We start from the raw sequence: 21454 nt of genomic DNA on the forward strand, positions 1-21454 counted from the left end.
TCTGTACATGGATGGGGTAATAAAAGAGGTACAAGGTAGGGTAGTGGATGTTGGAGTGGCCCTGGTGAGAGAGGATAGTGTTTGGAAACTCCCTGTACTGTTGTTTGCAGATGATACTGTGTTGTTGAGTGAAGACGAAGGAGAGCTGCAAGGCTTGGTGGATGAGTTTGGGAGAGTGTGTAAGAAACGGAACCTAAAGGTGAATGTAGGGAAGAGTAAAGTGATGGTCTTTGAGAGAGGTGAAGTCAGTGAATGTACAGCGAGGTTGGATGGTGAGGAATTGGAAAATGTGAGTACGTTTAAATACTTGGGTAGTGTGATGAGTAAGGATGGAGGTTTGGAGGGTGAAGTGCTTGAAAGGGTTCAGCAGGGAAGAAAGGTTGCTGGTTCCTTGAAAGCAGTGATAAGAAACAGGGAAGTGAGCATGGAAGTGAAAAAGTTACTGCATGACAGTATTGTGATACCAACTCTAACGTACGGAAGTGAAGCTTGGACGTTGTTGGAAGGACACAAGTCAAGAGTGAGAGCAGTGGAAATGAGTTATTTAAGAGGAGCCTGTGGAGTCACATGGAGAGACAGGCTGACGAATGAGGATATAAAGGAGCGTTGTGGTGTTGATGTGGATGTGATAGGAAGCGTTATGAGGAACACACTGAGGTGGTTTGGCCATGTGGAGAGGATGGAGGGTGAAAGACTGACGAAGAGAGTGTATGTGAGTGAGGTGGAGGGGGAAAGAGGGAGGGGGAGGCCGAGGATGAGATGGAGGGATGGGGTGGAGAGGTATATGAGAGAGGGGGGTGTGAGCTGGGAGCAGGGGAGTGAAATGGCGGGGGACAGGGCGACTTGGAGGCGATTTGTTTGTGGCCACCCCAAACGGGATTGAGGTGTCTGGCATTTACAATAATTTGAACTTATATTATACCCGTTTGCATTTCCAATAATAATATTTACATATTTACGGGCCTTATTTATTGCACTGAGCGACAGAATATCGCATCAAAAAACCCTGGCTAGGTATGTTTCCACTTACAGCATATTTATACACTTACATACAATTTTTGCACTTATACCCGTATGCACTTTATACTAATATTTTCAGATCAGCATGACTGATAATTTCACTGAGCGTCTGTTTGTCGCATTTACTTCATAGTTTCAGCTTCCTATCGCATTCACACCATATTAGAATTGCATCAAGGTGTGATATTCGCTGAAACATGGGTGAATACAGAGACCCACGTCACACTCAACGCACTTATAGCGGGTGTCCTTCCTCTGTGTGGTGAGTCTCACCTGGGAATTGCTACACACGTGACACCTGCATTGGGGCCTAGGTCTGTTTGGCTGGGGAGGGATAGGAGTGGGGAAATGGCAGCCGGATATTCTCAGAGGAGTTTGGGCAATAGGGGCAGTGTGGGTGCGATGTTGGGGCCTTTCAACAGCATACCGTGCAAACATCTCTCTTGTGAGCTCCCTCACAAACCCTTCAAAGGTTTCCTGAACTCCTGTTGTCATGGCATGAAGGTGGTGGCAATTCAGAGCAGTGATGTCTAGCAAGTGAAAGAACAGTTTCTTATACCACTTCATCGTGGTCCTGGCACACTCTTCCGTTGATATCATGGAGTCTGACTGGTCCATCAGGCGCATGTTTATGTTATAGTCCATGACACACTCAGGTTTCCAAATGTGACGCCTGTTCTCGCTCCGGTAATCAACGGAATCAGTACGGTGCATCAAGGGGCGGTGAACCATTGACAAGAGGCTTACTTCTCTATTATGGTTCCACACAGTTGCAAGGATGTTGTTGGCTTTGAAGAAGACAACCTCATTCCTGTCAAGTTTCCGCCCTACCTTGGCCATGTGACGCCGGTTCACCTTCACGGTTCCACAGATTCCAGTTTCATGCATGTGAAGATAACGAGCGAGAAGAGGGCTAGTGTTCCAGTTGTCCAGGTAGAGGACATGACCATGATGAAGGTAGTCTTCTATCATTGTCTTTACCACTGCTCCCGACAGTCCAATACATTGATCTATTATGTCTGTCTGTGCACCGGTGTACAAGACTATGTCTTGCACGTATCCAGTCCTACAGTCGCACATAACAAAGATCTTGAACCCAAAACAGTGTCTTTTGCTGGGTATATACTGACTAAATGAAATATTACCTCTCCACAACACGAGACTCTCATCTATGACGAGGTCTCTATGGGGATAAAATGACGAACGAAAGGTTTGCCTCAGGTGATCAAAGACCAACCTAATTCGCCTCATCTTATCTGTGTCATTCGCATTTGCAGGATCATGAGCATCATAGAAATGGAGGCGACTTAGAATTTGTTGAAAGCGATTACGGCTCATGACTTGCCCAAATATTGGTGTAAACATAACAGGGTCCCTTGTCCAGTAAGCCGGAATTCTGTTCTTTCGTATAATACCCATCAAAAGGACCAGGGCAAAAAATAGGAACATTCCTGAAAGGGAGACAGGGTAATCATATATGATAGAATGTCTACTCCTTGTTCCCAATCTTTCACTGTCAAGGCGCTGGGTGCTTGCAAAAAGGTTGGTTTGGTAAACAATCTGCTCCACGAATGCCTCACTAAAAAACAGGTGGAAAAAATCCAACCTGGTGGAATTACGGTGAATTCCAGGAGCAATGCAGCCACAGCGCCCTTGGTCAGTGAAGGGGTGAATGAGGGGAGAAAAATCACTCCCATCCTCCCAATTCCATCCCACAAATCCCTCGTACCCATCATCCCCATCACCGCCTTCGTCTGGGTGAGGAGGAGATGCTGGTGGGGGAGGTTGGGGAGAAGTAGTGCGGAGGGCTTCCCCACTCTCACTCCTCTTCCCTCAGCCTTTACCCTTTCCCTTTCCCTTACCCTTACAGCCTTGAGGAACATTAGGGGGCTGTGGGGATGAAGTTCGGGAATATTGGGGAGCATAAGACGTGCTGGGGAGTGGTTCCTCCCCACCTTCCCCCTCCATGACAACACCACGTGATTTTTCACGCACCCTAACTCGCCCATGTGTTTTGGGATATTGGGGAGCATAAGACGTGCTGGGGAGTGGTTCCTTCCCACCTTTCCCCTCTATCACAACCCCATGTGATACAGAACGCACCCGCACTCGCCCACGTGATACACCCCGCCGCCTCACACTACCTAGGGAGAGCGATGACTCACGCCACTCTCACTTTCCATACTCCTCCCTGCACTTTCCCTTTCACTTCCCACTCCCTCCACGGCACTTCCTACCTCCTCAAACAAAATACTAGGCCCATACCTGCTCGTCCGACGTGGTGTGCTCAGGGCCACGATGAGTAATCACCTCACATCCATACCACGTGGCAGCACGTCCCACGACTCCGTCCTCATCCTCGTCATCAAATTCAGGTTCCACATTACGTTGGAGCTGGGCATAGGATGTTGCACGTGGTTTTTTGGCCGGCTGCCCCTCTCTAGCAGCACGGTAAGTCACGTACTGCCACTTCCTGGGGGACGGGACTTCTTCATCACTGCTGGTGGTTTCTTCCTCCTCTGGCTGCACATAATCTTTGTCAACAACCTCGTCGTCCAGTGGGGAATCACTGTCGCCTATAAAGGCATCCAGGACAGCTTGAATTTCGACCTCTGAGAGACCTCTCGTCGCCATGTCTGAGAAGGACCGTTGCTAACAGGTGAGTGAACGAGCCGCGGGTTAGCGCGGGTCGCGCGGGGTTGCCGAGTGTCCCCGCCTGGTGGCAGGTAGGGGAAGATCAAGCGAGGATACGTACCGAAAATCAAGCACGAAATTTGAAAATTGTGGAAATTATGCACCTTGCAATTGGACGACGTACTGGTACATCGCCGGGACTAGCAAATGCAAAACATTGCAACGTACCCATACGTCGACGGGACGGGGCGGGTTGAAAAAGGACCCCCCTTTTTTTTTTCTTTTTTTTAAATAGGTAAAAAATATATTATGAATTAAAAAATTAAGTTTATTTACATGGCTGTATTGCATATACATTGAAGAATGTCATACCATGTTTGGATCTGTCATAAATAAAACAAAAGTGTGTTTTCTGACCTTGATTCTGACCTGGGTGTGGTAGACCCAGGTCTACCTGCGGCGAAAGGGTGGACAGAGGTCTACCTGAGGAGGGTTAAAGAAGATCGTGCCATGCCCAAAGCAGTGGCACATAAAACACCTGCAGAATAACCGGAGTGGCAGTAGATAACCAGCTCAAGCAAGGGACTCCAGAATTTGAGTCTCACCACCCAGGCTGCCACTGTGTCCCCATCTCCACAAGGGTGTACCAGGAAGGGGGTGACCTCCACCAGCTGGGAGGAACAGTTGTCAAGACAACAAAGGTGAAGGTGATGTAACAGTTCTCCTCCGAGACGTAAGGAGCAACAGGCCTGATTTTCCCTTAGGAAAACTCGTCACTGGAAGGTGAACGAGCCAACCAGCACCTAACAGGCCAGTCTCCCAGCTGAGTGAGGGACTCAAGCAGCACAGCCATCTAGGCCACATTACTAGTAAACACACAGAATCTGATTTCAGATACCATCCCCAAAACGCTCAGTGCAGTACCTACCCAGTGGAGACCCACTGATGGTGTCCAGGAACCTGCAGGGATTCAAAAATAGAGGAGTGTTGTCAGCTGATCTTGCAATGTAGACAAGGCTCAGAGCTTTACTGGTGGCACTACAATCTGGGGAGGAAGGCCGAATCCACTTCTCTGGGTCTCCACCCTCATCACTAGCAATGGATATCATCCTCATCCTCTTACATCAGTGGCAGGGGTGAGTTCCATCTTGATGTCCTGAGAGTTGTGACCTGTCACGGAAGACTTCACGACAGGCTTAACACCTGGCCGACATACACAAAAAACAAAACGAGATCACTGGTATCATAACACAACACACCAGTGCAGCAGACAGTGAGGGCACAAAAACGGTGATGGGTTAAGTACCCGAAACCAGGACGGTGAATGACATGGCCAAGAGGCGCACATCTGACGACGACTGGGCCAAGGCAGTGTCCTCCAGCTCATCCCGACTGGAGTCATGGCCAAGAGATCCAAGAATCTAGATTCAGTGTCCCAAATAGAACATCATCTGACCGTGGATCTGTGGTGTGTTCTGTGATCAGAAACGGATCCCCACAATAGAAGAGGCTAATAATCTTAAAACCTGCCATAAAGCATCCCAGTTAACCTTCTCAGCATAGTGTTTGTTTCACAAATGATTTCAAGCATATGGTCTCAAAGTAGTTACAGTATTTACAGTCAAGTCGCCTAAGGCGCAGCGAATTGATTCTGGACCAAGCCCATGCCATAGAAAACCGCTCCATACAAATAACTAAACCTATGGAAAAAATGCAATTTGGTTCTGGACGTTCGCCCCAAGGTTCACCCCACTTTTCCATATTTTTCCCCACTTTACACATGCACACAATCAAGCAATCAGTCAAACAAAAATGACAACCCACCTTAACCCTTTAAACGCGGATCGTCTCGTTTGCGACGCTCGGCGAAAAGGACATAACGGCGGAGCGTCGTGTTTGCGATTCTAGTAAATTTTGAATAACCGCGGGCAGGCAGGCTCCAGCTGGTATTGTCTATCAGTACCACCACCCTTTAGCTACAATTAGCATACTTTACCTTTGTACTACTGACCTCCGTTGTTGCCAGGTATCGCGTTTTTCCCCCCTCCCCCCCCACCACGGCCCGGCCAGCCTGGCTGTGATACATGGCAACACTCTGACTGCTCAGAACTGTAAATCTGCGCTCTCCTCTCACAAGCAGTTTATGCTAATAGGAAACGCTTGTTTCCCCAGTTGTAACACTAGCTTTTTTTCGCACGGTTTGCCCCTGTTTAGCGTCGGTTTACCGCAGGCTTTCAAAGTGACATTATGGCGAGTTCTAGCTCTTCTGAGTCAGTGCAAGTGGCCGACAGGAACGAGAATAAAGTGACGGGCGTAAGGCAGAATACAAAGCGTGCTGCGGTGATCTTTTGGGAAGTAATATGATTGAAAATAATGTAGTATACATGTTTTTAGCTGTGAAAATGGAAATGTTTGTTGAGTGACAGGAAGACCGCCGCTGCGCTGCATGTCTGCCGTACGCTTCGTTGATTTTAGCCTTATTTTCAGTGCTTATTATACAAATACGGATTCCAAACTACCTTTACGTTGTAGTATAAAGTTTACTGTGACAGAATGAGGCTGTGGTAGAGGGGAAACCGGGTTGCTGGAGTTGTGAAAGTGAAGATTTGGTTACCCAACTTTGCAAGTCTCCACAAGTCCTTGGGTAGTCCAAGAAGGCTCAACACCTGTCTCTGGAGAAAGCTGAATGTAAGTACTATCTGCTATACCAAGTATAATGTTCTAGGGTTAATCTCTGATTTTTGGCTAATATTTTCCCACAGGTACTCAAACCGCGATACAACCCCGCCACTCGGGGGGGGGGGGTCGACTGTTCACGGCTGTGTTTAAGGGGTTAATCACTTCCTGTGTCAATCCAAGACCAAAACAAACACTGTCACACCAATACAAGCAGTGTTACTCACATACAGTAAATTGTTGCAACAACACAATAATCACACTTGCATATCATTGGCTTGGTGCTACACGATGTATACTGTAGTACGATGCTTGGCTGAGAGGTGATGATGGCAGGGGGGCACACGTGAATGAGTGGAAAAGACAGGGCTTTGAAGGAGTGGCAGGACTGCGCAACTGAATCAGAACAGTGCTCTGCACGCTAGGGCTGCCATCTTGCCTGAGACGAGCAATGGTCGCCTTGCGTGCGCCTGGCACTTCATATGAAATTTTCCGATGCCAGTATCGTTATAGTGGGAAATTCATCGTAAATTGGATTTTAGGCTGTAACTTTTTTGTTATCATTGTAGCGAATTATCATATACAGTACCGGTTCAACATATAACGAGTAGTGACTGTACTGTGCTTCTGTGGAAGGGGTAGGGTTAGGAGTTCCAAGGCGTCTTTCAAACCTTGCTGCGCCCATGTCATAGGTATAGTTTATGTGTGTGGTTTGTTTGGGGGGATCTGGCACCTTGCCATGTCATACAAAACCATGCCATAGAAGCACGTGCCATAGGCAACTTGATTGTACTTACCCCAGTTTCTTCCCATTTTATACCTTTGTTGCACATAATGTGGTACTTTTTTTTTTTTCTTCTTCTTACTTTCTTTCTTTCTGTGATCAAACTCCTGTTGACTTCATGTTATGATGAGCAAACCAGTTCCTATGTAATTATGCTATTTGCCACCTCTACCTCTATACATTGGGATAATAACACTTCTCTAGTTATCTGGTACCATGCCCATCTCCTGCACCACATGACCTACCATACGCATGACATTTATCATGTCATACCCCATATTTTAGCGTTACTTCAGTTACGTAGCAGTTGTGCTGATTTTTGCTTTATGCACATTTTGTACAGTATGTTCTTATGTTTGTTTTTATCTGTGACGTTTGTTGCTGGTTTGTGATAATCAGTACCATGCGTGATTTAAGTACCATAGTTTATATTTTGTGCATATTTGCTTCATATTATTTTTGTTTATACAATATAATAGTTGTATGAGTAGCTACTCAGACTGCTGTATTAACCCTATCAGGTTTCTGGGCCAGGCAGATTATCTCTGTGCTAAAGTCAGCCACTCAGGCAGACCCATGATCGTTCTGTGTAAATACATTTTTCATTATAGAATGTTGGTTTTGGTGTCATTTTAAAGCTGAATAGTTGTACTTAATTGTAGTATGTTCAAAAAAGGAGAACTAAGAAAATAAAATGTCAAAATGACGAGTTAAGTTAGGCGAAAAGCAAAAATTTTATACCTTGCCTTAGAAAAATATTCGGCAAAAAAAAAAACCTATAAAGATATGTAAATCTGGTTTAAACCATGCAAAACTGCAGTATATTACCTTTACAGTGATATATAGATTATTGTAATTTTTGCATTTTATTGCGCGGTAAAGCGAAAGGAAAGAGATGCGCAATTTTAGTCTTGGCCTCATATTCACTTTGCAATCTTTTTCTTTGATCGGCCAGTGTAAATACATTTTTTATGATAGGATGCTGGTTGTGGTGTTATTTTGAAGCTGAATAGTTGTATTTTATCATAGTATGTTGAAAAAGGGAAAACAAAGAAAATAAAAAGTCAAAGTGATGAGTTAAAGTTAGGCAAAAAATTTTATACCTTGCTGTAGAAAAATATATACCAAGAATAAAGTGATAAAGAAACAGAGCCATGAGTCAGACCAGCCGTGCAGTACCCGCCACACATAGCACAACCATTCGGTGATGTCATGCTGAAGTTTCTTTGTTATGATGCATAAACGCAATTTATGGTGAATATTTTACAAAAGTTTCTTAAATTGACGATTAAAAGCGTCATCAGAATCTCTGGGGTTGGATTTGAAATGACTGTCAAAATCATCATTTGAATCTCAAAGGGTTAAAAAATTTCTGATTGAAGGCTATATAATAAACTGGTAAAGGGGAAACCAAGGATGAAATGACCAGATGGGTGGAGACTCTGGAGAGGTATATGAAAGAGGGTGTGTGGGAGTTGGAGAGTGGGGTGTCTGATGGCAGAAGACAAAGTGACTTGGAAGAGATTCATTTGTGGCCACTCTTTACAGGATTGATGTGTCTGGCTATAGGCAGATAGATATACAGATAAGCAGTAAAGGTATGGTACTGTATTATACTTTATTACAAATATTAATTGCAGTTAACAAAAGAATTTCCTTTTACATTACATTACAGTACTAAACAATAATACTCGTAACATTATTGACAATAAAACACTGCCAGTTTTATGCAGTGTACAGAAAGTATACAGTATTTACCGTTAAACATATACATTTAAGCTTCTTTTAAGTTATAGTAACTGTTGTCCTACATTAATTTTATTCCTGAAGTTCACATCTTTAACAGCTGTTATTTACTATAAAATGTGATTCCACTTGTATAATTTTCAAGAGTACTGTAGCATCCATTGTTCGCAAAAATTTACATTTGTGTCTGAGCATAGTTGACAGTGTTTACTTCACAACATGGGAACATATCTTTCCATATAAAAAGAAATTACCTAATAATAATCATCTCCCTGACTGTACTGAGCACACCATTGGATGCATTGATCCCCTTCTTACCATAACTAAAGAACTTATCTCAAAACAGATTGACTAGTTGAGGGTTTCGCCTTTAGTGACTCTGGCCTCTAAGTACTCAATCCGCCTCTCGAGCATTGTCAGCTTTTCATTCAGTTGACTTAACTTGCTGCGGCAGGACATGTCAAAGCTGTTTAGAAAGTCTGCTATTCTTTTGATGTTGCTTGTTATTACCTGAAATATACACAAAACATTCATTACATAGGAAAACTGATCATTATGTAAAAATTTTGTTGTTGTTGCAACCCCAGGCTCACCTGGATGTGAACCCAGAATACTGCAGAAACTGGACAGCAGAACACAGTCACATCCCACACCTCACCATAAACAACACCCCCCTACCACACACACACACACACACACACACACACACACACACACACACACACACACACACACACACACACACACACACACACAAAATCCTTGGTGTAACATACAATACAGCAATGTCATTTAAACAACACATCACAAACATTAAAAATAAATTAACACCAAGACTCAACGCTTTGAGGTCACTTGCCCATACAACATTCGGACACAACAAAGAAACCACCACTGCAGTATACAAACAATACATATGTTCAGTGATGAATTATGCAAGCCCTGCCTGGGCTTCTAACCTGACCAAAACACACTACAACACTCTATAGACCATACAGAACAAGGCCCTAAAAATAATCACAGGCTGCACAGCTACTACACCCACAGACCACCTACATCAAGAAACCAAAGTCCTCAAAGTCAAGGATCACCTAGACATGAGAGGCACCCAGTTTCTTGCTGCAGCCTCCACAAACCCACAACATCTACTACAGCACATGGCAGCATATCCACCCACACCAAGGAACATCAAAACAACACCCAGCACACGATCCCATACACAAATACTGTCATCTCTCCCCCCTCGCCCACCTCAGACCAATTTCCAGAAGCATATCCACACTCAGATCACTCGCCGCTCCATTCAGTCACTTAAAGACAACACACAGCTGCATGCACGGCCTCCTGACATCCACCCTTCTGAATCCTATCTTCCTCGTGAGGACAGGGTCCACCTGGCCAGGCTGAGATGTGGGCACCATCCAGCCTTCTTAAGCTACCAGAAGAGGCTGGATGACTCCGTTGCTGATGCCTGTCCAGGATGCAACACAGCACCCCATACTATTAAGCACATTATGGAAGAGTGCATTGCACACAATCACCAATGCCAACAACACAACATACACTCTTTGAGAGCTCTGTGGGAAAGCCCGGTCTCGGCCATGGCCTTCCTAAGGGACTCGGGGGTGTTCGGCCAGACTGCTTAGGGAACAACTACTACTACTACTACTACTACTGCAGAAACTGGCCACCTTTGTTGCTCCCAGAGGTATTAAGGTTATGTTGAAGGATTGCCTTATTATAGTGTGGTGCATCATGTGACTATGTGTTACGATGTGGGGACTGCATTGCAGTGTGGGCACTGGAATGAATGAATAATGATGAATTAGCACCAAGCCATAATTATGGCTTTATGGCACTTTAGGAGTAGAGGAAAAATAAAAGTTGGAAGAAACACAAAAATATCAAGGAGAGGTGGGACAGAAAAGCAGATGACAGTAAGGAGAGAAAGACTGGAGACAAAAGGCCCCTTTTAGTTACCTCTTACAACAAGCAGAGATACTGAGGAAGTACTCTCTCTTCCCCTCCTCCCCAGGGGAGGAAGAGGGGTGGGCTTGTGGAATGTTTGTGAGTTGTATTTTATGCTGATGTAGTAGTAGGAATGGGAGATGGCAATGTTTTAGTCAGGCTAGGTGCACCTGTGTCTCTCTGGGTAGGGTAGTTTCTGAGGAATGGATGTGTGGTGGTGGATCTTAAAAGGTGCTCCATGTCTGAAGGTTATTAGTGGTTATGCTGGCTGTGTTTAAGTATGTATTTGTGAAAAATAGTGTTTGGTGGAGGAGGAGGAGGGATGTTGCTAAGATACTCTGTGTAGTGTTGGGTGGTTGGGGTGGTTGTTCATTTTTTGTTTCTTCATGGAGAAGGGTGATGCAACATAGTTTAAAAAAAAAAAAAAAAAAAAAAAAAAAAAAAAAAAGCTGTTTGGTCCAAGTAAATGTTGACATAAATTGGTATCTGAGGGATACTGGCAGTTGTTTTTACATTATTACACAAAATATGAGTTCTTTGGTTTCCTTGGTGAAGCAGGTTCTCAAATTATAATCAGCTATACTTGTAGATTTATCCAAACTGACTAGGATAATAGGCCATGCAAGTGTTGCATAAGTTTCAGGTAATATATGAGGTGTTTTATATTGAAGGGGTGAAAGTCATCAAGAAGAGTTGAGATAACAAGATTGAAAGTGTTTTATTGTATTTATTTATTTATTTATTTTCTTGTAATTTTGACAATACTGGTTTATTTACAACATAAAGGTATAAAAATGTTTCCCTGGAAATTCTCAAACACTGAATGGAAAGAAAAAAAAAAGGGGGGGGGGGAACATCCTGTTTTTTCAGACAGCTGGCTGTTTCATCTATGAATAAATAACAGCAAAGATATATATATATATATATATATATATATATATACAGTACCCTCACGTCCAACACGGTAATATTGTCATGCATGGGTAACGTGTTGGACCAAAAACGTGTTGGACTAACAATAGAGCTTATGGGGAAAATTTATGTCAGCAACCCTAGGAAAAGTCACCCTAAATACCTACCATATACCTATACATTTATTGGTACTATTGTAATTATAATAAATGGTACTGTGCTATGAATGATAACTAACCTTTTAGGATGGTGTTGGTGGGCTTGCTGGGAATGGAAGGTGGTATCCAAGGCTGTAGGTAATCCTACTGGGTCCCCGGAGGATGGCTGCTGGCGTCACTAGTGGGTAATGGCTGTTGCTCCTCCTCAATCTCCCTCATAAATCCTTTGAAATCACACTCAGAATCACTATCTTTGTCCACAGCCATGGAAGGTCCTGCTTCTGCCTGTCCTAGCACTGTAATCCTCAGCAAAGTGCATGCTTCTCACACTGTTGCCAGAGCCCTGTCTCGTGACTGTGGAAAGTGATCGCTGTCGCTGACTCAGTAGAGAATGAGAAGCAACTTTGTTTATAAACTGGTACGCACGCCGATGAGAAGGGTTTCAAAACGATTGATATTTATTCTAAAATATTAACATGTATTCAGTGTCAGGCTAAATGTTCAATGCTGTAGTACGATACATTCTCTGTCGAGTCGCCCGGGTTTTGGTCACACTGTTTGGCCGTCGTATGCTCGGCAGGAATCCATCCAGATGAATTCCAAATGCCCGTGGTATCGTCGGCAATTTTACCACGTTACCGTTCCGATTTACCATCGTATCCTCGGCAAACCTGGTATGAAGTGCCGTGTGATAGCCTTCAGCTGCCAGGAACTTGTCTTAGTTTTTTATTATGATCATGTTGGCTTCATTCATGTCGTAGGCCTTGGCAATGTCAACTTTCCTCTTCCCTTTCTTCTTCCTCTCGATGCTTTCTAGCTTGGTGGCCTGAGGGAGGTGCCGACGCTTCTTGGGGTTCTCAGAAGGCTTCCTAGGCATCGTGAGCAGGGTAAAATGCAGTAACAAGGGCAGAAAATGCAGCAAGAAAGAAGCACCTTTCAATGCGAATTATGCAACTGAGTGGCACTGTGGCGGGAGAAATTTAAACAAAACATCACGTGACACCAGAAGCGTTTTTAATTGGGCGGCATCACGATCACGTCACGATAGCGGGTGGGGAAGGCTACTTGATCAGAAGTTTTCATAGGCTATCATCATCATGGGAATGTCCAGTATGACCGTGTTGGACCGGGGGTGATCGTGCTAGAGTTGAACTCTACGGATTTCGCCCTTTTCTCAGAGCTCTGTGCGTGTTATGCTAACACACTCGTGTTGCAGTAATTAAATCATATTAAATAATACTAATTATTTGCTCTCCGTGCTGGACGTGAATCGTGCTGGACTAACGCATGTTGGACGCGAGGGTACTGTATATGTATATATATATATATATATATATATATATATATATATATGTAAATCATCAACTCACTTGATGTAGTGCTGCCTACTTCTTCCTGAGCCTTTATCATTCTTTTTCTGTGCCTGTCATCCTCTCTTCCTATTTCTCCCATCTTTTTTTTTTTTTTTTTTTTTTTTTTTTTTTTTTTTTTCATTGCCAGATGCCATGTATCCCAAACGGGGTAGCCAAGGGCTTAGAGTTAATTGTTTTACAGGGAGGGGCACAAATCCTCCACCAACCCCACTTGACACGTAGGGAGAACGTTATGCCAACAGCATCTGGTGTTCCCAGGCGGTCACCCATCCAAGTACTAACCCACTTATTGCTTTTCTTTCCTTTACAGGTGGCTTTACATTGAGTTACAAGCCAAATGGTTTCCTGTTAGCCAAGAAACCATTTACAATGCTGGGTGGTAACCATATAACCAAATCATACGTGCTCCCTACGTGTCAGCAAGTGGGTTGGTGGAGGGTTAGTGCCCCTCCCTGTAAAACAAATAACGCAAAGTCAAATGGCCACCCCTTACGGGATTATGGCGTCTGGCAATAGATAGATAGATAGATGTATGTATACAGTAGGCTCGCACAGTGCACGTCATCACAGTGTGTGATTTGCATTGTGCGCGAGTGACCAAAAATCATAACGAAAAACATTGAATGCGCGAGTTTATCTCACAGAACACGAGGTAGAGGCAAGGAGTGGCTCAAAAATACCATTTTCTGTTAATACACAACCACCCCTCACACAACACATCATGTGTCGTCATGTTGATGCGCAGAAATTCCCGGGCATTCTACTGCGCAGCTTGGGGTACAAGGCAGCGGGCGCGCCATAACAGTCCTGGCTCGTGCACAGTGCGGATCCGCTCTCTAAAGCTAGCCTGTCGTGTACAACGTGTGGCCTTTTTTAGCTGCTCCATCCTGGCTTGTACTTCGCCGCACCATAGCTCCAACCCCAAGAGTTAAGAAACTTCTGATGTTCGCCACCAAGTTAGAGATCATCAAGATGAAGGAGGAGGGTCAAAGAAACATCGCCATTGGGAAAGCCCTGGGACTGGCTGAATCAACAGTGAGAACAGTGTGGAAGAACCGTGATGCCATAAGGGCTCTAGTGAAGACATATTGTGCCTCTGACTTAGATGGCCATTTGCGGGTGGGAAATCGTGCGATGATACCAATGGAGCGGTATCTTGCCACCATCATAATGAGGAAGGAGAAGGAAGGTGTTCCACTGAATGGCAGATTTAGTTGGAACCAAGCCCAGCTCTTTTACAAGGCAGCATCTCGCAAGTTAAATGTGGACAAACCTTTTAAGGCATCGGCTGGATGGCTGGACCGTTTTCTCAAGCGCAAGGAATTCCGTCATGTCAAAGTGTCTGGTGAACGTGCCTCTGCCGACGAGCTGGCCACGAGAGACTACCCTGCGATTTAGAGCGCTTCTTGAAGAGGGTCAGTACACCAAGGACCAGATCTACAACGTCGACGAAATGTCGATATACTACAAGGTCATGCCCAAATCAACTTACATCACTAAAAGACAGAAACAAGCCCCTGATCACAAGCTCCAGAAGTGTAAGATGACGGTAATGTTCGCTGTAAACCTGTCTGGGAGCCACAAGATGAGGCCAGTTGTTGTACACAGCTTCACACCCAAGGTGCTACAAAAACCTCGTGAACATGGACGCAAGTGGTGTGTACTGGTACAAGTCTGCAAATGGTTGGATGACCGGGAACATTATGGTAGACTGGTTAACGAGGCGCTGCGTCCCCGATGCCAGTGCCAAGTGCTGGGAACTGGGCATTCCATTTAAGATTCTCCTTGTGCTTGACAATGCACCAAGTCACCCTCCATACCTAGAAGATCTGCACAAGGAAGGAAAGATACTAGATAGACAAAGGCAAAAGAGTTTACCTAGGCAGGGTGTAAGCACAGAAGCACAGTTCTTGAGGACTACAGGAGGGACTCCATCAGGTCCATATGCCTTGTTAGTATTGAGGCCAGTGATGGCAGAAAATACATCAGCTGAAGAAATTTTAATGAGGAAGTCAGAGGGGGGAAGTGATGGAGGAACAGCACTGGAATTGGAGGAGAAAGTCTGAGCGAAGAGATCTGCTTTATCAGTAGAAGAAATAGCTACAGAGCCATCAGAGTTGAAAAGAGGAGGGAAGGATGGTGAGGTAAAGTTGTTAGGAAGGTTTTTGGCAAGGTGCCAGAAGGAGTGGGAAGAATTCAAGTTGGAAAGTTGAGAGCATTTAGTTTTCATCATCCAATCCTACATTGCCCCACGAGGAATGTAAGAGCCTGGGGCTAGGCAAATTGGTCCTGACATTTAAGATGAGAGTGACCAGCCTCATTCATCCCTGAGTGGCATTACGTGAGCAATAAACCCCAACCATCCCTTGGATATAAACCTTAAACTGGCTCAATCCGACTGGAGTGCCGTAATTATTCACTAAACCACCAGGTGCCAAAATCTGGTTATATGGTTACCATCCAGCATAGTAAATGGTTTCCTGGTGTACAGGAAACCATTTGGCTTGTCACTCAGTGCAGGGTCACCCACAGGCAGAAAGAAGAGGAAAGAATGAAGGAAAGAAAGACAAGAGGGAGTGTAAAGTCACTTGTGGGCAGAAGGACGAGGAAAGACTGAAGGAAAGAAAGACAGAAGAGGATGGAAGGAAAGAAGGATGGACAAGAGGAAAGGGCAGACACCTGAGAGCAGCACTACATCAAGTGAGTGGATGGTAAGCGCCCCCACCTACCACATAAGAGCATTTAGTACGGATGAAATTATTTTTAGCAGAGCGAAGAACAGACTTAGCACGATTCCAGGCAAAAACATAAAAAAGATGTGATTCAGGGGTGGGTTGGCTCTGGTACCTTTTATAGGCCCTCTCCTTGTTGTGGACAGCATTAGAACAAGCATGATTATACCAAGGCTTTCTTGCATTAGTCAAAGGATATGAGAAGGAAATGTATGCTTCCATGCCTGAAAGAATAACCTCAGTTATGCATAAGGCACACTCAGATGCTCCCGGCCATGGAAGCAATAATCAGTTGTAGAGTGGTTACTGGATATAATGGACACTGTGAAGGCCACCCAACTACCTTCTGCTATAATGAACAATGTCTGTTACCCCACCCCATGCCAGCAACATATGTATACATCATCGATTTTAAATATTTGCCAAAATACAAAAATTCACACTTGGCACGAGATATTTGCTAAGGATACTCCCGTGCCTGTCAAGTCCTAATACCCACTCTATGAGTCATCGCCGCGTCCCTCCTTCCGCTTGGGGCCCTGCCAGACCGCCAACTCAGTCCCACTTTGTGAGTGAGAGCATGGTGCATCACGGTATTCCCCAACATGAGATTAACAGGCTCCTGAACATCCCCACTGATGGAAAAAGTGATTCTCCCATTGAAGATGATGTTGCTGATCGAGACTACATCCAACCTGAGTCGGAATCAAGCTGCGAGGACAAGATTCCATCCCCAAGAAAGGTGAGGCATGTGGCTGTCTGCAGGGCTGTATCTCACCCTGCACCACCATCACCACCACTTCCCACCTCACCGTGCCGCTCTCACTCCATGGATGATTCCTCAAGTGATGAGGAATAAGAGGCTGACCCCTCAGGTGAACACTAGGAGGAATAAGAGGCTGACCCCTCAGGTGAACACTAGCTGCCTTCATGGGTAGGATTGCCCAGGAAAACCCGGAGGAGTGGGGAAGAACTATTTAGTTCATAGTACTAGTGAGCTGTTCTTTATTCTATTCATGTGATTGACGACGATACCTGCCACCTCCTGTCCCATGCTGTGCTGCCTCGCCCCAACCCATCACCTCCCCCTCACTGAACCTCCCCACACTCTCCCCAAGTTTTCTCCTCACAGCCTCAGATGGTGGGGAATGGAGCAAAAGGTAAAGTAAAAGGGAAGAGAAAAGGCAAGGGGGAGGGAAATGCGAGTCATGGGGAAAGTGAGGAGGCAAGCTGTATTCCCCAACCTATTACCAAATTTTCTCCCCATCCTGACGGCGGCGACGAAAGTGGCCCCATTGGTGACCAGGGTGAAATCGAAGGAGGGGATGAAGTCATGTGGGATTGGGATGATGGGAGCAATTTCATTCCCATCATTCATCCCTTCACAGGCGGTGATATGACAGGTTGTACTGTGCCGGAGCTGACTCCCACCTCAAAGAGAATCGATTTCTTCAAGAATTTTTTTATGAGGAAGCTAATATTAGGAATCGTTCTCTTCTCTTACACCCATGCCACCTTCTGCCAAGACACGACTTCACAGACACCCCACAGCTGACTCTTCGATGCAGACATAACGAGTGACGAATTGTACGCGTACCTCTTCCTGGCCTTGGTTCTTGCGATGGGACTAATAAAGAAAAATCAATTGCCATTGTACTGGACTGTCAACGCCCTTCTTCAAAAGAGTTATGGGGCGTCCAGGACGACTAAGTACATACTAAGCCGCCTTCATTTTTTTTGACACTGAGGACCCCAGCAACATTGGCAACACTGACAGGATGAGGAGGATTAGACTCGTGTTTGATCACCTGAGGACGTGGTTCTCTGCCTCTTTCTCTTCCTATGGAGACCTGGTTATAGAAGAGTCTCATGTTATGGAGGGGAAACATCACCTTCAGGCAGTATGTCCCAGGCAAGAGACACCGGTTTGGGTTGGAGATGTCATATGTGAGTGCATTTTTTTTTTTTTTTTTTTTTTTTTTTTTTTTTTAAAGCAAGGAAGGACCCAAAGGTCAGGAGCCCACAAACTATTTCCTCCAAGAAAAAAACAAAAACAATACAACAGAGAGCCAAATTCCATTCGTTTCGAGATGCCTGGACACACTGTGTTTGAAAGACTGGAGATCACAGGGAATAGGAAGTACAGACAAAGGGAGACAGTTCCAGAACTGGCCTGTTGCATAAATGAAGGCCTGGGAGTAGCTGTTAACTCTTGCACTAGAGAGTTGGACAGAAAAGGGATGAGAGTTTATTGCTAGACAGGTGCTACGCACCCGTCATAGAGGTGGAGGGGTGCAGGCAGACAGTCCAGAAAAGCAGCGACCATTGAAGTAGCGACAGAAAAGAGATAAAGATGCAACAGTGCGGCGAAGAGACAGAGGTTGAAGGGAGCCAGTAAGAGGAGGAGAGTCAATGAGAGGAAAAGCCTTTGACTCCACCCTGCTGAGAAGAGCTGTATGTGGGGAGTCTTCCCAGGCATGACAGTTGGAGTCTACACGGGCAAATAAAACCAGTGTATAAAGTCAACAACATAGTCCTATACACAGGTGCACAGACTGATATTATGGAAGATGGAACAGTCGGACTGTCAGCAACCGTGGTGAAGACAAAGATGGAGAAGTACCTTCATCATGGGCACATCCTGTACCTGGACAGCTGGTACACTAGCCCAATTCTTGCTCGGTACTTGCACCAGCAGGAGACAGGTATCTGCTGGATGGTAAAGAAAACTCGGCGGCACATGGTACAGGTGGGCTGGAAGCTGCAATGGAAGGAGGTGGTGTTTTACCAGGCTAACAACATCTTCGTCACCACCTGGCACCACAACTGAGAAGTGAACCTGTTATCGATGGTTCACTGCCTCCTGATGCACGTCACCAAGACCGTGGACTGCCGCAGCGAGAAAGAGGTTCACATTTGTAAGCCGAATGCAGTAATTGATTATATTATCAACATGCAGCAAGTGGACCAGTCTGATGCCATGATTTCATGTGTGGACTGAGCAAGGCCCACGATGAAGTGATACCAGATACTTTTCTTCCATCTTCTTGATATAATGGCTTTGAACTCCCACCTCCTCCACGCCAGCACCACGGGACCCAGCGAGACCTTCGAAGGGTTCATCAGAGAGCTGTGTAGGGAGCTGATTGGCACCCACAGACATGATCGTGGGCCTTGCCAACATCCATGTGGCAGTGACAACCCCCTGCGCCTCACTGAACGCCACTTCCCTAAACATACCACCCCACAAGGAACAAAAAAGACTCCCTAACGCAGGTGCCACGTCTGCCAGCACAGTCCGGCCATGGACCCTGTAAAAGGACACCAGGCACCAACGTGTGGAGTGTGACGTTGGGTTGTGCCTAATCCCATGCTTTGAGGAATATCACACCCTCCTCCACTTGTAAGTTTTAGGAACCTGTGTTATGTGCAAAAAAAAGACATTTATGAGTGTTACTATGTTGCATATATAAATTAGTGTAAGTTATTTCATAAGTAACAGTAATGTATATATAAATTAGTGTAAGTGATTTTATAATATAATAAGTGCCATGCAACGTTGGGTCTGGTTAATACCTGGATGGGTGACCGCCTGGGAACACCAGATGCTGTTGGCATCCCTACGTGTCAAGTGGGGTTGGTGGAGGATTAGTGCCCCTCCCTGTAAAACAATTAACTCTAAGCCCTTGGCCACCCTGTTTGGGATACATGGCGTCTGGCAATGAATGAATGAATGAATGATTTCATAATATAATAAGTGCCATGTAAGTACTTCATATAAAACTTGTGTAATGTGTCTTGTGTTCAGGAAAAGACACACATAGTGAGTACAATATGCAAGAATATTTTACCGTGCGAAAAAAAGACGCAGATGTGAAATATATGTGTGGGCAAACACTTATGTGAAAACTAGAAAATCCAATAATATGAACATTATTGGAAAATGCCACGCACTCACTCGAATGTTGTAACACTCCCCCGCACATAATTATAGATGGGGACAGTTCCCACATCATCCATATACCTACCTTCCAAGGGTGTCCCTGGGTCATTTGGGATACTTACCCATGAAGAAAACGAAGATCTACTTCAACTCGCTGGGTGTCGTCGGCAGCCAATGAAGTCTATGGGTGTTACTCCAAACATTTCAGCTGCTTGCCAAGAGAGAATCAACCTCAAATTCAACTGTTTAGGCTTCTGTGAGTACTTTTATGGTTGTTCTCCATGTTTTCTCATTATTCCAAACCTACCTAGAAAAAAAAAAAAAAAAAAAAGGGGGGGGGGGGGGGAGTCGAAAATTGGTCAGCATTGGGGTGCCTTGAAGGTCCTAAGTCAGCTGGCACGCGGAGGGTTAAAAGGGCATAAATGGTTACAGTACATATTTCCTGCCCTTTTTTTTACTCCAACCTGGCCTGAAATTCCTTCTTCCCATCATGACTGCTGAGCTATAGTAACAGACTATAGTAATACTGTACTAGTCATCAAGAAGTGCTGTGATTAGGATGTGAAATATGCAGCAACTGGGCAAAATTATAGGCCAAGTTGGCATAAAATGAATATAGTTTTAATTTTTAGTACTAGACTAGTCTGTTGTACAGTACCCTCGCGTCCAACACGGTAATATTGTCATGCACAGGTTCCGTGTTGGACCAAAAACGTGTTGGACAAACAACAGAGCTTATGGGGAAAAATGAATTATGTCAGCAACCCTAGGAAAAGTCACCCTAAATACCTACCATATACCTTTACATATATTGGTACTGCTGTAAGTATAATAAATGGTGCTGTACTATGAATAATAACTAACATTTTAGGATAGTGTTGGTGGGCTTGATGGGAATGGAAGGTGGTATCTGAGGCTGTAGGTAGTCCTACTGGGTCCCCGGAGGATGGCTGCTGGCGTCACTAACGGGTAATGGCTGATGCTCCTCCTCAACCTCCCTCATAAATCCTGCGAAATCACTTTTAGAATCACCATCCTCATCCACATCCATGGAAAGTCCTGCTTCTGCCAGTCCTAGCACTCCGTAAGCCTTCACTGCTGCCAGGATCTTGTCTTGGTTTTTTATTATGGTCCTCACGCTGGCTTCATTCATGTCGTGGGCCTTGGCAATGTCCACTTTCCTCTCCCTTTTCTTTTTCCTCTCGATGATTTCTAGCTTGGTGGCCTGAGGGAGGTGCCGCCACTTCTTGGGGTTCCCAGAAGGCTTCCTAGGCATCGTGAGCAGGATAAAATGCAATTGGAATGGCAGAAAATGCAGCAAGTAAAAAGCACCTTCCAATGCAAATTATGCGACTGAGTGGCACTGTGGCGGGAGAAATTTAAATAAAACATCACATGAGAGCAGAAGCATTTTTGATTGGGCGACATCACGATCACGTCACGATAGCGGGTGGGGGAGGCAACTTGATCAGAAGTTTTGATTGGCTGTCAGCATCACAGGAACGTCC

General features: G+C 45.0%; 2 protein-coding genes across 3 annotated transcripts in view; one reads left to right on the forward strand and one right to left on the reverse strand.

The window, feature by feature from the left end:
• Window positions 1-21454, forward strand: part of Nup133 (nuclear pore complex protein Nup133) — a 600491-nt gene that overhangs the window by 196976 nt on the left and 382061 nt on the right. The gene's annotated exons all lie outside the window — the stretch shown is intronic.
• The window catches only part of HSPC300 (hematopoietic stem/progenitor cell protein 300), a 56836-nt gene continuing 44105 nt past the window's right edge, over window positions 8724-21454 (reverse strand). For both annotated transcript variants that reach the window (XM_080274698.1, XM_080274699.1), the window contains exon 4: window positions 8724-9370. In XM_080274698.1, the coding sequence (XP_080130824.1) occupies window positions 9212-9370 (159 nt within the window). In that variant the 3' untranslated portion in view covers window positions 8724-9211. The remainder of the gene's footprint in view (window positions 9371-21454) is intronic.

This window comes from Coenobita brevimanus, chromosome 59 (assembly GCF_032717465.1).
Source record: "Coenobita brevimanus isolate Jiangsu-jjx chromosome 59, ASM3271746v2, whole genome shotgun sequence".
Lineage (NCBI taxonomy): Eukaryota > Metazoa > Arthropoda > Malacostraca > Decapoda > Coenobitidae > Coenobita > Coenobita brevimanus.